The sequence below is a fragment of the Talpa occidentalis genome, unplaced genomic scaffold, assembly GCF_014898055.3.
Source record: "Talpa occidentalis isolate TD23 unplaced genomic scaffold, MPIMG_talOcc4v2.1 talOcc4.10, whole genome shotgun sequence".
Taxonomy (NCBI): Eukaryota; Metazoa; Chordata; class Mammalia; order Eulipotyphla; family Talpidae; genus Talpa; species Talpa occidentalis.
Genome location: NW_023600993.1, coordinates 96,740,031 through 96,755,718, shown reverse-complemented (window position 1 = coordinate 96,755,718; position 15,688 = coordinate 96,740,031). Strand labels below are relative to the sequence as shown.

Genomic DNA, 15,688 nt, shown 5'->3' with positions numbered 1-15,688 from the left:
GGACCCCCGGGCAGAGCGCAGGGACGGAGTGGGGGGAGCAGTACCTTACATGGTGCCCCCGCGGCTGCCATCTGAGCCCCACGCCCGAAATAGCCCCGGCTCCAGCCGGCGGGCTCATGGCCGGGACATGGCCGCTGTCTTCGAGCCCGGGGAACTGGGGGCGCCCTGGGGGCCTGCGAGCTCCGCGCCCCCTCCCACCCGCTTCCACAGGGTGCACGGCGCCAACATCCGCGTGGACCCCTCCGGGACGCGGGCCACGCGCGTCGAGAGCTTCGCCCACGGCGTGTGCTTCAGTCGCGAACCGCTGGCCCCGGGCCAGGTGTTCCTGGTCGAGATCGAAGAGAAAGAGCTGGGCTGGTGCGGACACCTGCGCCTCGGCCTGACCGCCCTGGACCCCGCGGGGCTGGCTGCGGTGCCCGAGTTTTCCATGCCCGACCTGGTCAGCCTCGGCCACACCTGGGTCTTCGCTATCACCCGCCATCATAACCGCGTGCCCCGGGAGGGCAGGCCAGAGGCCGAGGGAGCGGCAGCGGCCCCCAGCCGCCCGCCAACCCTCCTGGTGGAGCCGTATCTGTGCATCGAGCAGTTTCGAATTCCCCGCGATCGCCTGGTGGGCCGCAGCCGGCCAGGCCTCTACAGCCACCTGTTGGACCAGCTCTATGAGCTGAACGTGCTGCCTCCCACTGCGCGCCGCAGCCGCCTGGGCGTTCTCTTCTGCCCGCGCCCAGATGGCACTGCAGACATGCACATCGTCATCAACGGGGAGGACATGGGCCCCAGCGCCCGGGGGCTGCCGGTCACGCAGCCCCTCTACGCAGTGGTGGACGTGTTTGCCTCCACCAAGAGCGTGCGCCTGGTGCAGCTGGAGTATGGCTGTAGGTATCCAGCCCCGGCCCACAGTGGGGAAAGGAAACTGCTAGAACTCCCTAGCCAGCTCTGTTGGCATTAGTTTAGAACGTGGGACTCTGACGCTAAATTCAACATTTGCTTGTGACCTTGGGCAAGTCAGTCCCTGGTTCTGGGCCTCAGTTTACCCATTCTAGATGTGATTGATCAGGGTACCCTGTAAGCTTTGACAATATTTCCTGTAGTGACCAAGAGCAGGCGTACTAGACTGATTGGCCTCTTGCCAACTGCGTGTTCTTTTGTTAACCAAACACCCGTAGATTTGCACGCCAATTTAAAGGCAGCACAGACCCCAAATGGAGGGCTTCTTAATCCTGAGGTCTCATTCAGTATAGCCCTCTTAAGCTCTTTATTTATATCTCTGATCACACTTTATGAATTATGTGAACCTGCTCTGTGTCAGGCCTGGAGACTACCAGCTAAATCAGCCCCTACCACAGCCCAGAACCTGCTGAGTGAGAGGGAAGGGAGCGCGCTAAGTGTCGTAACAGAAACAGGGCTGATGTGTTGTGAAAGAGGAGCTTATCTCAGTCACCTGAGTGGCATGTGAAGCGGGGTGGGACTGGAGAGCAAAAGCTGCTTGCCCAGATTGACCCAAAGGGGAGACCAAGGCCTCAGACCCACCCTCAGTTCAGCTTGCCTCTGACGGCATTCTCTCCACAGTGCCATCCCTGCAGACGCTGTGCCGCCTGGTCATCCAGCGGAGTGTGGTGCACCGCTTGGCCATTGATGGCCTCCACCTGCCCAAAGGACTTAAGGATTTCTGCAAGTATGAGTGAAGACCTGTGGTCCCCTGAGCAGGACCACAGTGGCCTCCTGAGCGTCGCGGCCCCCAAACTGTGGTTAGTCAGAAGTTGGCCACACTGCTGCCAGTCAGGACTAGAAATAAACTCAGCCAGTGCTGACACTGATAGTGGAGGGTCTCCTGGCCCCTGAAGCCCAAGAGGGGCACTTCTTTTAGAATCATCGTGGGTTGGCAGGTAGCAGCAAAAAAGAAAGCATTTTAGACATCAGCCAAATCAGTGTTTCCAAGCCTGACTGAGCATTTGTTATCTAGGACACAAAGAATGCTGAGCCCCTAGAGAGAATCTCCAGAGATTCTCACTTGATTTGCCAGAGGGTAACACACATTTTTCCCCCTGAAAACGCCCGTGGAGATTCTAATGTACAGCCAGATTTGAGAAACATTTCCCTGAGCTTCGACACATATTAAAACCACTTTAGGGGGCCTCCCTGGTGGCGCAAGGGGTTAAGACACAACCTAAGAGCTCCCCACATGGCGCAGCAGACCTCTCCTGATTCGCCCGCTGCTCCCCTCAGCAGTGTACTTTGGTCAATCTGCCTGTTCTGCTCTCTACTCTGTCTCCGGTGAATCTTCTCACCCCCACATCTCTGGCCTGTACCCCAGTTCTTGATGCATAAATAAATCAATCTTAAAAAATAAAAAGCACTTGAGGAATGTTGATAAAGACTGATAGATGGGAGTGTTACAGTTCTTTTAGAATTTGTCTAGCAGGTTTTCTGGTCCTCACAGGAAGACCCAATTAAAAAAAAGAAAAGAAAAAAAGACTGATAGATGGGTCTGACCCTGGGATTCTGATTTAATTGGCATGGGAGGTGGGGCATTCATTGGGATTTCTAAAAGCTTCCAAGAGATTCTAATATGCAGTCTGGACTGAGAACCAGTGCCCGAGACCAATGGTTTTACTTCTTTGATGAGAAACTGAAGTCCAGAGCTGGGACTAAGTGAATGGATGGTCGGACGGACGGATGGACAGAGTGCAGCATATTCCTTCTCGCACATCACAGGGCACAAAGCATGAGATGTCTTTATTGGCATCTCCCATTAGTTGCCTCCATACATATGATCTCATTTTGTCCTCACCACTCCTGGTGAGGTAGTGGGAAGTCATCACCCCCACTTCACAAATGAGGATATGAAGGAACAAAACTGTCCAGGGACTTGTTCAAAGTAAAGGCAAGAACTTAGAACCCCAGTTTCCAGCCCAGTGCTCTTTGTCCTACCCCATCCCATTGTCATATGCAGGTTCTAGAATGAACGGGACAATGCTGTCAAGTAGATTCCAGGTGTAAAAAGAAGGGACTGTGAGGCAATGTTCTAGAAGAGTGGAGCCCACAGGGCAGGAGGCAGAAGACTATTCCCTCACAAACAGGGGCTTGGGTGCAGCCATGTCCTATTTCATGGCTCCACAAACTCATCTAGCCCTTCTGCCTTCCCACCAAGGTGAGAGAGGGGCTCCTGGAAGTGGGGGGTAGGGTGGTGGCATGACCTCCCCTGAGGAGCTGCTGCTTGGCTCGGGGGAGGTAGAGGTTCTGCTGGGTATTTTGGGAGCTGGGCCTGGAGTCAGTTCTCAGAGAGGAAAAGTCATTCCAGAATCCCTCCGATAGCTACCCACTTGCTTGCTCACTCATTCCACAAACATCTCTCTACCACCTACTCAGCATTGGGGAATGCGGGGGTGTGGGTATGAGTAAAACTTAGTTTCCAACCGCTAGACAGTCCTCTTGGAGTGATCTTAATTGCTCCTGTCCCTACACTCTGTTCCTATGCCCTGCCCCTCAGGGCTACCTGCTACAAGAGACCAAGAATAACATTCCATCTCATTCCTGTCTCTGCAGGTGGGGCTGCTTCTCCAGGCTCGTCCCTTGGGCTCTATAGTCCTGTAGAGCCAGTGGTGGTGGCCTCTGGTGGACTAGGCCCACTGAGCCAGAAAGCTGAGCAGGTGGCATCTGCTAACCAGGCCTGGGGCCCCGCCTTGGCAGTGCCGGAAGCCAGGGGCCGCCCTGGGGGGGCTAGCTGGGAGACACTGCGGCAGAAGGAGTACGGCCGATACTGCCACAAATTCCCCAACGCGAGGCAGCCGGAGAGCCTGGGCTGGGAGGATGGCTGCTCCAGAAACAGAACTCCCCACCTGGGTGGCCCCAGCAGGCCTGGGCCCCTGCTGCTGTGTGGGCTGTCACCAGGGGTCCTGCCGATGCCCTCTGAGGCAGGGGGGAAGGAGGCCAGCTCCCAACCTGACATCTGCATCCTAACCCTGGCCATGATGATCGCTGGCATCCCCACCGTGCCCGTCCCAGGCCTGCGGGAAGAGGACCTGATCCGGGCAGCTCAAGCTTTCATGATGGCCCATCCGGAGCCAGAGGGGGCTGTGGAAGGGGCACAGTGGGAGCAGGCGCATGCACACACAGCCTCTGGGCAGATGCCCCTAGCAAGGTCCAGGAGGGGCGAGCCTCCTGGCTCCTGCTTGTAGCTGGATGAAATAGCACCAGACCATAGGGTGGCTTCTCTGTATTGTTTTTGGGCAGACAGGGTTGGGGTGCAGGGAGGGGACAGGGTGGTTATTTCAGCCACTGCCATGAACGCCAATTCTTCATCAGGGCCCAGATTCCAGGAAGTTTCTCCAGATCCACTAGGCCAAGAAATTGGTCTGGCTTGAGTTGCTAAGAGCACCTGAGGCAGGGAGCACTTCCTGTAGAGTGGAGGCATCTTTTGCATTGTTCAGGGATCAGATCAAAATTTCTTGTACTGAGCCTTAAGCAATGTAAATTTTTCTCTTGTCCTCCATTTCCCAGGCTGCTGAGGGCAGGCGATGGGCCCGTGGGCACGGAAGGAAAAGTAACACTTACATGAGCTCTCACAGGGCATGCAGCCACCACACACTGTTCTCCTTTAATCTTACCAACGCTGGGGGCGGGGTCTCCCTCCTCACAGATGGCCAAATTGAGGCTTAGAGAGGTGATTTGTCTCAAGTCAAGCCCCATAGCTAGTAAAAGGCAGAATTGCTTCAAAAATCAGGTCGGGAAAGAATCGGGATTCGTGGGTGGCGTGAGCCGCCAAAGCCTTTATTCTGTCCACAAAAGAAACTGGACAAGTGCTGGAATAGGCAACATTCAACTTTAATGATGTCAAGAAGGGGTGCAGGAAGGGCTGGGGGCCTGACTGCATTATCTCTCCTGAGGGGTTTCTCCCACTGCGGGAAGCCTCCCAGGCCAGCTCACTTGCATGAGAGAGGTCAGGTGAGTTATCTCCTGACTGGGGAAGCCTGGCAAGCCGCAGGCCTCATTTCACCCAGTGTCTTATCACTTATCTTAGAGCAGAGGTCAGTTTGATCTTTTGTAAGGCCCTTGAGCTAATAATGGTTTTTCCCTTTGGAGAGGTTGTCAACAACCACGACCACCCCACAAGAATATACAACAGACTGTACTTGAGGTCAGCAAAGTCTAAATATTTTTACTCCCAGACCCTTTACAGGGACGCTTTGCTGACTCCTTGTTTTGGGAACTAGACACATTTTAGGTGGGCTGCGGAAGAGCCTCATCTTTCTTCCCAGGAAGGCAGGCCCGTGGAAGTGCAACAGTGTGAGTATGTGGGGTGGATGCGAGTGTGTGCATGTGTACACGCCTCTGGACGGTGAGGTGATCAGAGTTGGACCTGCTCATAAGGGCCAATCCAGCTGTCGGCCAGTTCCCGCAGGGTGCTATAGCGCCGTTCAAACTCCTCCTGGCTGCAGTGCTGCAAGAGCTGCCCCACCTCCTCAGTGAGCAGAGCCACTGTCAAATGCTTATCCAGGGTCTCACTCCACTTGCTGCCCAGGATGTCGTCTAGACTGGCGGCGCAGCCTGCTGTCCACTGAGCTGGCAGCATGTCAGGCTGGAGCACCTGGCGGCGGGCGCTGAGCATGGCTAGGATGTGGCGGCAGGGCAGGTGGAAGGCCTGGTTAAAGTAGCAGCTGCAGCTGGCAGGGGGCTGGGGCTGCACCCTGTGGGTGTCCTCTAGGATCTGTATGTTTACCTTCTCTGAGCCAGAGCCAATGAGGTGCATGGATTTCTGGACCACAGCAAGTTCACCCAGGCAAAGCTGGGCTGCCGGCCCCGTACAGATGGCATTGAGGGAGTGCTGGATACGGGCTTCTACCAACTGCTCCACTTTGGGGCTTTCGGGGCTGATGTCCAAGGGAGCATGACTGTTCTGGGGACTCAAGCCCAGGCTGAAACTTGCCTTGTCTCCAGAGTGCTGCTGCATGTATCGAAGCAGAGAGGTCATGCCTTGCTCCACGGATGGGCTGGTGCCAAAGAACTGGCTAAGCATGCAGGTGGTGACCTCCAAGCCCTGGAAGTAGCGGCTGCTCTCGGCTCGGCTTCTCCAGCGGTGGGCCAGCCAGATGCGGTCATTGAGCAGCCAGTGCGAGTGCAGCTCTGGCAGCTGGGCTGGGGGAACGCAGTTGCTCAGAAGTGTATATAACTTCCTCAGATTGCCTGCCGTGGCCGAGCACATTGTGCTCTGCAGGGAGGTCAGCAGCACCCTCTCCACAGTCTGTTCGAGGGACAGCTGGTAGAACTTGCCCTGGAGGAACTTACAAATGTGGAAGGCTGACGGCAGGACTTCCGCTGCGGGGAACTCCATAGCTAAGGTGGGGAGGGGGAGGAAATGGGGATCCACCAGGATGGTACAGACTCTCTCCCAGGCTGGGTTAAACTTCTTGAACACCTGGAACATCTGGGCCAGGCCTTCGGCATCCTCCTTGGCAGGAATGGCAAAGTAGACTGCCCTGGCAAGATGCCCCTCCAGCTGCACCCGAGGTCCATCTACCAGGAAGGTATATAACACCTTGCCTCTTGGGTTATAGGTCCGGTGGATAAACAAGATTTCAGGGAAATGGGAGAAGATGCCCTGCATAAAGCAGCTCTGGTAGTTGAGGGTATCTAACTGGGCAGTCTTGCTAACCTGGTACAGCAGCAGAGACGGGTTTGGGTCCTCAATCAGGAGCTCATTCAGCATTGTCAGGGCCATGGGGGAGATGGGCGATGTCTAGATGCTGGGGTCACAACACCTTGTCTGAGAGCCTGCTCTTCAGGAGGCACAAGGGCTCAAGCTCCAACTAAGTCGAGGCTTGAGGCTGGACGGCAGTTCTCAGATCTTGCTCCAAAGATGGGCCTATGGAGAAAAACACAGGTTTAAGGAAACAGTAGGGGATCAGTTCTTCAAGTCTGGACCCTGGTAATTATTACTATGTATCTGCACTGTTCTGGGGGAGATACACAATAAACAGGTAAACAAATTACAAGGATATGGCAGATAATGAAGGTCACAAAGACCCAACACTGGGTGACAAGTAGAGAGTAAACTGAGAGAGGAATACTTTAGCTTGAGAGGCTAGGAAAACCCCCTGGGGGAATGGAGGGACACGCTGGTGTTGAGACCTGATAAGAGGCCAGTGATGGAAATTTGGTTCCAGGACTTTTCAAGGGGTGTGAAGGTCAAAGTGGCAAATGGTCTTTTTAAAAAAATGGTATTTCAAATATTTGATTAGCACTTTATATCTACAAGTCACTTCCAGACACCCCTTCTTTCATTGGGTCTTGGTATGTACCAGAGAACTGCCACCCGTGCAGCTGCCCAAACGAGCTGTGTGATCTTGGGCAAGTCAGTGACTCTGTGCCTCAATCCCGTCACCCACAAAACGGGCTACCAAATGCACACAAGTTCTTTTGCCTCTCTATAAATTCCTCTATTGCAATACCCTGTTCGAGTGTTTCCTCTACTTGGCCCCAAACTGGGTGACTGTCCCCATTTTACAGATGAGAAACCGAGGCTCAGAAAGGTCAGGTGACTTGCCCACCACTGCCCTGTAAGTAGCTGGAAGCCGAGTCTTTGTCTTGGGATGCTGGCCGCCCTCCACGGTACCTGAGGTCCAAAATGCAGGGCCAGAGGGGACCCGGCTTCTGACCTCTCACCAGGCACCTGGCGGGGAGCAGGAGCGTCCCCCACCCCGCGGGGAGGGCGGCCTGGGCCAGCAGAGAAAGGGACCGCCCGCCCCTTCGGGAGCTGTCATGGCCGACCACGGGCGGCAGTGGCTTCACACCTCCACCCCTTCGGAAATCACTCACCCGCGGCTTGGCTCCGTCGCCATTTCTCCCCATTTGACCCTGCCTCTGCCTCTGCCTGACCTCAAGGATCACCAACCACAGCGCCAGCTTCGGGGTGACTCGAGCCAATGGCCTGAAGAGTTCGCGGACGGGCTTTGGAGCCGCCGGCCAATCACGGCCTGGCGACTCCTGGGCGGGCGCTGTTACCAAGGTTACCAGGGGCTCGGCCGGCAGCGGCCAATGACGGCCCGAGGACACTCGCGCAGGCAGCGCCTGGAAGCCCCGAGGTTGGAACTCTGGAGCCACCCAGCTGTCCGGGTGGCCGGCTGGAAGCCTGTTACTATGGAAACGCCCTCAGATAAGGAAAATGAAAATAAACAGCAGTCCTTGTACGGATTTTTCCTCCTTTTCTGATGGGATTCCAAGACCGAGGGGGCAGGGAGGGGGCTGGGGCGGAAAAGGTCGCCGCTAGCAGCCGTGGCGTGGCCTCAAGCATCACGGGGACACTAGGGCCCAGGTCTCCAGTCAGGGATCAAGTACCCAGCCTTTGGAAGAAACCCATTATCTGTCGAGACAGCGGAACGCTGTGTTGCCCAGCTCAACTTCCAGCATTTTATGTAAGAAAGAGATGCAGAACGGTGCTGCGATTTGGTCAAGGTCAAGGGAAACGAGCGCAAGAACCAGACAGCCTTCCTTCCACCTCCCTTCCCCTGGAGATGGCAGCTTGGCAAGTCGGGTGGCTACCAGGCTCTAGGCCATTAAGGTCACAAACCAGTATCAACAAAACTCAGTGCTGGTAGTTAAAACTGTAAGGAAATGTTTCTATAAATCCATAAGGGAAACTGGGATTAAAACAGGCCGATGCTAAATTTTGCAGAGGAGGAGACAGGTCAAAGAAATTAGGGACCTGTGGACAGTGCCCTAGCAGGCTGCAGACAGCTGCATGTAGGATGCAGTTCCTCCCACCCACCCCCTAGCCTATTTGACCTCCTCCTGCTAGAATAAGGCAGCCTGAAATCAACATTGAAAGCTGGGCAGGCAGGAAGAGGAAGTGGTGGATTGCCAAGTTTTTAAATTTGAGGCATATGCTCTACTTGGCTCCTTCTTAGGAACCCCCATTGATTCCTTCTTTGGTGAAGCAGCACATATTTCCCCTACTTATTTGATTTTGTTAAAAAACAAATAACCCTTTATTTAATACAAATAAAAAGGTACAAATAACAGATCTTTGTGAAGAGCAGCAACAGCCAAGGATCACCCTCTTTCCCTTTGTCCCTGAAAACAGACCCTTTTACCAAGTCCATTTTGTCTCACCCTATCCTGGTGCAGGGGTTCATCTCTGTGAGGTGAACAAGATCTGATCTCAGAGGTCAGGGAAGCAAGGGATAACCTTTTAGCGTGGAGATAACTTTGGCCTTGAACAATGAACGAGGCTCCCAAGGGATGCCAAAGGTAGGGCAGAAAAGGGGTGGATGCAGAGTGCTGTCACAGGGTCGGGTTCTTCTTTTTCTTAGGGTAGTAACAGTCCCAGCCCTGCCTAGGAAGACTCAAGCTAAAACGCTGACCCCTAGCACATCCTGTCCACTTTGAGCTCTCAGGCTTCCAAGGAGGGTTTGTGGTCCAACATGCCAGCACAAGTGCTTCCCTCTCAAATAATGGCCCCAGCAGGGAGCTGTCCCTCTCCTTCCTCCTGCTTTCCCCAGAGGAAAGGGAGGCGGCCCACATCCTTGAAGTCCCCTGGCTGCTGAATGGGCTCAGGCGGCTGGCAGGGGTCGGCCCAGATGTCCACGATCTTGCGCAGGGTAGAGCAGCGCTCCTCCAGCTCCGGCCCCTCACTCTGCATTAGCAGGTTTGCTAGCTCCCTGCTTAGGTCCAGAATCATGTCGTTCCGTCCTTGCCTCCCAAGCTGGCCTGTGTTTGGGACCACAACAGGTTCCCTGAGCTCCCCACTGGGCCCAAGGAGGTGCTGGTACCTCTTCTGCCACCGGCGACACACCATGGCTTCACCCACAGGCTTCTGGCTGGTGTGCAGCAGGGCCAAAATGTGCCGGCACGGCAGATGGTACCACTGTTGAAAGGAACAGCTGCAGCTGCAGCCGTCTTTGCTAACCTGCTGAGAGTCCTCTAGCAGCTGGATGTCCACAGAAGAGCCAGCCATGTCCACCAGGTGGGTAGAGTTCTGTACAACCTCCCATTCATTATGGCACAGCTTATAGGCCAATTCAGAGCCACTCTTGTGCAAGGTGTCCAGCATGCCACCCTGGCAGGGCTGCACCTGTGGCGGCTGCTGCAAATGCACCTGCTGTGGGTCTGGCTTTGTCTCTTCCTCAGGGAGCCTGGCGAGGCTTCCTCCACAGATCCCAAAAGCCTTCTTGGACTTTGGTGGCATGCTGGCTGGCCGGGTTCTCTTCAACTTGGGAGGCGCTGTGGGCAAGTTCTTCAAGCCTTTGGTGTTAAAGGAGTCAACGTAGTCGACAAAGCGGAGGATGCAGTCCATCAGCGACTGCTGCTCGCGAAAGAGGCTGGATACCTTGCTGGTGACAACATCCAGGCTGTCCATGTAGGTGTTACAGGCATGCAGACCCTTCCTGACATGCATGTACCACAGCAGTTCACAGGAGAACCAGTGGGCCTGCAGGAACCCAAAGAGCTCCTCATCTAGTAGGGCTCGGGACATCTGACAGAGGTTTTGTAGGTTGCTGTCAGAAGTGACAAACACCGCCTCCCGCAGGGCTTCCTTCATGAGTCTTTTAAAGGATGGATTTGCTGAGCTACGATGCAACTTCTTCTCCAAGAGTCGGGTCGTGTGGTAGATGGAAAGGAGGATGCGGGCGGCAGGGAAGAGCTCCTGCAGGATGGCTCGATGAGGGAAGGATGGGTCCACAAAGACCACCTTGACCTTGGGCCAATCTGCATTGAACTCCATGAAAATACTCAGCATCTTGGCCACAGATGTGGCCGTCTCGGCCTTGAGCACAGCAAAGTGGACCACTCGACTCTCCCGTTCCTTGTTCTCCACCAAGAAAGCATAGAGGAGGTGGCCCTGGGCATTCTCCACCCGGTGCAGCAAGAGATTCTCTGGGAAGCGGATGAACAGGTCACTCATCTTGCTGCTCTGGAAGCTGAGCCGGTCCAGGTCTTGGCTGTTGCCTACACTGAGGGAGGCCATGGAGCCCTCGTCCACCTTAAGGAAGTTCTTCATCACTTTCGCTATCTTGGCCAGGTCAGAAGGCGTGATGCCCTCCTGTTCTGGCTTCGCAGACGCGTGGACCTTATCTAAGCAAAATGATGGTTCAACTGGGGGCTTCTCAGCTGAGTCAAGGTCTTTCTGGATGGTGGGCTGCGCAGGCTGGGGTTTCTGCAGGCACACTGACTTCTGAGACTTGCCAGTGGTGTTTCCCGCAGAACTTGCAGTTCTGGAATCAACATGTATGTGCTGGGTGTTGAGTTCACTGACAAACAGTCTGTCTAGTTTCTCATTGTACCGCAGGAGCAGGTACGCTGGGCACATGTCTGCCTCTGACGTCCTCTTCCTGTTTGACTGGCTCCGAATACAGACAAATTTCACTTGCACATATCTAGGGAAGGTAGAGGGGACAATGAGAAAGGCGCCAACCACCCCCTTTCTCTTACAAGACAAGCTCCTGCAGGGACTTACAGCGGCTGATATTTGTCCTGGAGACCACAATGTAGTGTAGGATGTAGGGAAGGAAGATTTATATTCACTTTCCAGCCTCAAAAGTCTTCAGCAGGGGCCTCCCTGGTGGCGCAGAGGTTAAAGACAGCACCATCAAGCTATCGCCAGCCACTGCAGCATGAGTTCGATCCCCGGCCAGGGAGCTGACCCACATGGCGCAGCAGACATCTCCTGTCTCACCCGCTGCTCCCCTCAGCAGTGGATTTCAGTCAGTCTGCCTGTTCTGTTCCCCACTCAGTCTCTGGTGACTCCTCTCACCCCCCACACCTCTGGCCTGTACTCCAGCTCTTGTATGCATTAAAAAAAAATAATAATCTTAAAAAAAAAAAAAGTCCTCAGCACTTTAAGACCCCCCCCCAACTCCAACCCCCCTCGTTCTCATCTGCGGCACTTCTAAGCCCCAACTCCCCAACTCCTTTCGTTCTCTCTCTAGCGCCCACCTGTAGCTGTCAACAGTTCAATCCAAGGCAACAGACAAGGGGACAGTGACAAGAAGCAGCAGAGTCCCCAACACCAGAGTCCCCTTCATTCTGCCTTGGGGACCCACCGTTGTCTCCTCCTCTTCCAGCAAAGAAAAACACCCCTCAAAAGTTAGGGGATGTCTGAAGGGGAGGTGTCTTTGGTGTCTCTAAAAGGAAAGATTTCTGCTCATCATTCAATTAAAAATGTCTACATCCTAAAAATTTAAGAAGCCCCAGGCTGGATGATCTTTAGGGTCCCTGCTAGCTTTGCCATTCCAGGCTGACAGTAGTGATTCAAGAGATACCTGCGCCCTTTTCTCTCCCTTTCCATATTCAACCCAACATGTAGGCCCAAATCAGGTACTACCTTCTCCAGGAAGCCTTCTATGCCCTCGAGGCACAGTAGTTGCTTCTTCCTCTGAATTTTAGCACTGATAAAAGGCTTAGGATTCTCTGCATGGCAGTACACCTAGTTCAACACGGGTATGCTGGAGGCTGCCTGCCTGACCAGAAGCTATTTGACCTTGTGCAAGTCACTTCACCTCTGTGCGCAGTTTCCTCATAAAATGAGACTACCTTATCAGGGCTGTTGTGAGGATTAAATAAAGCACAGGCATAACATTTAGCCCAGAGCTGGTTCAGTCTCATTAACAAATAAGTCAGTGACTGTCACTGCAACTCCTCTGCCTGGTGACATTCTCCTGGGTGTTGAGGCAGTGCCTTTCCAACTGGAATGGGCTGTCTTCAGGTGGCAGGACTGGGTTCTTCCCCAATGTATTCCAAGCACCTAACAATGCTATTCCTTCAGCAGATGCTTATCAAAGACACTGGATGAATGACTTCAGGTAAGCTGGTCCCAGCCCAGCACCTTCAGGGAGTATCCCAGCCCAAAGACCAGGGGAGGGGGGAATTCCAGCCCTTGGCATGAAATGACACAGCCTGGATATATCACCAGCCTTCTTCCAAACACTAACCAGCTGGTCCTGTTTGCCCACCTGTGGGGCAAGCTTAGAGAAACAGGATATGTCAAGGCTGCAATAACAGGGTGGAGGGGCCCAGGACTGAAAAGGCCTATACCTGCTGTGTGTGCAATGCCAGCTCTATCTAGCTCAGGACCGGGAAGGGACTGGAGAAGCCCAGTAGATACAGGGCAAGGCCTGCAATGGATGACTGCGGTGTAGCTTCTGTCTATCTTGCCAGCCTTTCCCACCCCCTCAGCATCATCTTTTTTGTCTGCCCTAGAAAGAAAACCGCCTACACCTTCTTGTTCACTATGCTGTGTCTACTTCTATGCCTCTGCTCAGGTTTGACTCTGTCTGGAAAGCATTTCCCACCTTGCTTACCCTTCAGGACTACATGCATGGTGACCCTGGGGAAGGGAAGCCTTCCCCAAGCCCTTAGATCTGGTCCTACCCTTACGCTAGCTCAATGTCACTGCATAGCTTTTGCTAATCAGAGAATAGTGACCTTGTGCGTGCAGGGTCAAGCTGTCGCCTGGCTGTCAAGCTCCTCCAAAGAAAGGTATGGAGAGTACCAAGCACAGCTCTTTCTTCCTTTCCTGGTTCCATGAATGACTGCACCTCCTAGGGTGGAAAACTTGGCATTCTTTTGCTTGCTTCTTCTCCACGCCTATATCCCAATGTGTTAACAAGTCTTCTCGATGTCTTCACCACATGCTTTAAAGATTATTATATGCCAGGCTACATTAAGCTCCTGCTATGCATCATTTTATGCTAGGAAAAGGGTTCTCCAATCAGCCACATTTTACAAGAGGGAGAAACAGAGGTTTGCAGAGGTTCTCGAGGATGAGAATCTGGGATTTAATTCTCCAGCGAAAAACTGCGTAGCTGGGATTTGAACTAAACCTGCTTGGCTTCCATCTGTATAGTTAACCATTATGCTGCCTGTTAAGACATTTCTCCCTTCTCTTGAATTCTCATTTTTACCCTCCTCAGTTTGACCTCTGTCACTTTGATCAGGTTCAATAACTTCCTTCAAGGCCTCTACACACACTGCGTGGGATGACACATTTCAACCTTAATGGGTAGAGGTTGAAGCTTGTTATTTTTTCCCTCCTCCTCTACTCTATTTTATTAAGACATAGCTTACATACGTGTGAAGTACACAAAAATCTTTTGTAAGAATTCTTTGAGCACTGTTTTTTTTTTTTTTTTTTAAAAGATTTATTTATACAAGAACCGGGGTACAGGCCAGATACGTGGGAAGGTGAGAAGATTCACCAGAGACAGAACAGAAGAGGCAGACTGACGAAATACACTGCTGAGGGGAGCAGTGGGCGAGACAGGAGAGGTCTGCTGCGCCATGTGGGATTCTCGCCAGCCAGCCAGGATCGAACCTGCGCGGTAGAGGCTGCGGACAGCTTCACAGTGCAGCGCTCAATCGCCTGTGCCACCACGGAGGCCCTGTTGTTGTTGTTTTTTAATCTGTATTTATTTCTGTCTCTTGGAAAAACATATACACCTTCAAGACAGGGATCTGGTTTTACACTTTTTCTGAATCTCCCTTTGGCTTTAATCTCAGAGTGCTCAACCACGGCCTGCAGGAAGGGAGTCAGGCGATCTTGCTTCCTTCCCATGGGCTCTGCAGTGTTTGGTTTGCCTTTCTGGACCATCTGCCAGCATAATCCTGGAGGCTGGCGCCACACCCGGCACATGCGAGGTGATCTATGCGCACAGCCTGAATAACACTGAGTGTCTGTGTGGCACCGACAGCTCTGCCAGTAATGTGAGCAGCCCACTAGGAAGACCACTGGGAGAGCTGGCAGATGATTTGGCTCTAGTCCTGGCACTAGTACTAACTGTGGCTTTGGACAAGTCCTTTGTTTAATTTCCAACATTTACTAAGTCCTACAATGAGCCAAATGCTACACTGGTTGTTCAGAGGCTACAGAGACAAATTAGGCCATCTCTACTTTCAAAGTCTAGTGAGCAGAGCATTTATTATATAGATAGTCAACACTCAGTGAATGGTTAAAGAGAGATGGGCCTCCCCTGCCGGTGCAAGCGGTTGAGCGCCGCGCTGTGAAGCTATCCGCAGCCTCTGCAGTGTCGGTTCGATCCCGGCCGGCTGGCGAGGGTCCCGCATGGCACAGCAGACCTCTCCTGTCGCGCCTGCTGCTCCCCTCAACAGTGTATTTTTTTTTTAATTAAAAAAATAAATAAAATAAAGAGAGAGACAACTTGTAATGGGATAAAGAGTGACTCTGTGGGGACTGGTACAAATTAATTAAGGTTTTTAACCAGTTTTATATGAGTCTGGTTGGGTTTGAATTGCACCTTAAACAATGAAGATGATTTTTATAGGTGGAGTGAAGCACCTATAATAATTTAGACAATTAGACTTGAGATAGGAACAAGACTCCAGAGTCAGAAAGTAGAAGTTTAGGGGCCTCCCTGGTGGTGCAAGAGGTTAAGATGCAACCTATGAAGCTATCTGCAGCCACTGCAGCTCGAGTTCGATCCCCGACCAGATAGCTACTCACATGGCACAGCAGACCTCTCCTGACTCGCTCACTGCTCCCCTCAGCAGTGTATTTCAGTCAGTCTGCCTGCTCTGTTCGCCCTTCTGTCTTTGGTAAATCCTCTCACCCCCCACACCTCTGGCCTGTACCCCAGTTCTTGTATGCATAAATAAGTCAATCTTTGGGGAAAAAAAAGAAAGTGGGAGTTTAAATTCCAGCTCTATCACTTAGTAGCTGTGTGAACCTGGACAAGTT

The 15,688-nt window shown here is 53.0% G+C and overlaps 4 protein-coding genes and 1 non-coding gene across 5 annotated transcripts in view; 3 read left to right on the top strand and 2 right to left on the bottom strand.

Annotated features, from left to right (window-relative positions):
- The first annotated feature begins 19 nt into the window (after window positions 1-19).
- Window positions 20-2,643, top strand: NEURL2 (neuralized E3 ubiquitin protein ligase 2). The gene is made up of 2 exons (XM_037521602.2): window positions 20-875; window positions 1,570-2,643. The coding sequence occupies exons 1-2, from the start codon at window positions 50-52 to the stop codon at window positions 1,683-1,685; spliced, it is 942 nt and encodes a 313-aa protein (XP_037377499.1). The 5' UTR covers window positions 20-49; the 3' UTR covers window positions 1,686-2,643.
- On the top strand, window positions 2,389-2,450 carry LOC119237745 (U7 small nuclear RNA). Its single transcript, XR_005123391.1, has one exon. It is a non-coding gene; the product is annotated as a U7 small nuclear RNA (small nuclear RNA).
- A 237-nt stretch (window positions 2,644-2,880) lies between the features above and the next one.
- SPATA25 (spermatogenesis associated 25) lies at window positions 2,881-4,198 on the top strand. The gene is made up of 2 exons (XM_037499629.2): window positions 2,881-3,151; window positions 3,547-4,198. The coding sequence occupies exons 1-2, from the start codon at window positions 3,097-3,099 to the stop codon at window positions 4,176-4,178; spliced, it is 687 nt and encodes a 228-aa protein (XP_037355526.1). The 5' UTR covers window positions 2,881-3,096; the 3' UTR covers window positions 4,179-4,198.
- A 495-nt stretch (window positions 4,199-4,693) lies between these two features.
- Window positions 4,694-8,033, bottom strand: ZSWIM1 (zinc finger SWIM-type containing 1). Its single transcript, XM_037499597.2, has 2 exons — window positions 7,816-8,033; window positions 4,694-6,862 (listed from the first exon to the last, which is right to left on the bottom strand). Exon 2 carries the CDS (start codon window positions 6,716-6,718, stop codon window positions 5,348-5,350), a length of 1,371 nt encoding a protein of 456 aa, XP_037355494.1. The 5' UTR covers window positions 6,719-6,862; window positions 7,816-8,033; the 3' UTR covers window positions 4,694-5,347.
- Window positions 8,034-8,951: 918 nt separating this feature from the next.
- The window catches only part of ZSWIM3 (zinc finger SWIM-type containing 3), a 14,578-nt gene continuing 7,841 nt past the window's right edge, over window positions 8,952-15,688 (bottom strand). Inside the window, exon 2 of the mRNA XM_037499586.2 lies at window positions 8,952-11,372. Within this exon, the coding sequence (XP_037355483.1) occupies window positions 9,443-11,372 (1,930 nt within the window). The 3' untranslated portion in view covers window positions 8,952-9,442. The remainder of the gene's footprint in view (window positions 11,373-15,688) is intronic.

Excerpts from the sequence above, each read along its gene's own strand:
- NEURL2 (XM_037521602.2), top strand. The coding sequence starts at position 50 with ATGGTGCCCCCGCGGCTGCCATCTGAGCCCCACGCCCGAAATAGCCCC. Across the intron at positions 876-1,569 it reads GGTGCAGCTGGAGTATGGCT|TGCCATCCCTGCAGACGCTG; the intron begins GTAGGTATCCAG and ends TTCTCTCCACAG.
- SPATA25 (XM_037499629.2), top strand. The coding sequence starts at position 3,097 with ATGTCCTATTTCATGGCTCCACAAACTCATCTAGCCCTTCTGCCTTCC. Across the intron at positions 3,152-3,546 it reads CCTTCTGCCTTCCCACCAAG|GTGGGGCTGCTTCTCCAGGC; the intron begins GTGAGAGAGGGG and ends CTGTCTCTGCAG.
- ZSWIM1 (XM_037499597.2), bottom strand. The coding sequence starts at position 6,718 with ATGGCCCTGACAATGCTGAATGAGCTCCTGATTGAGGACCCAAACCCG.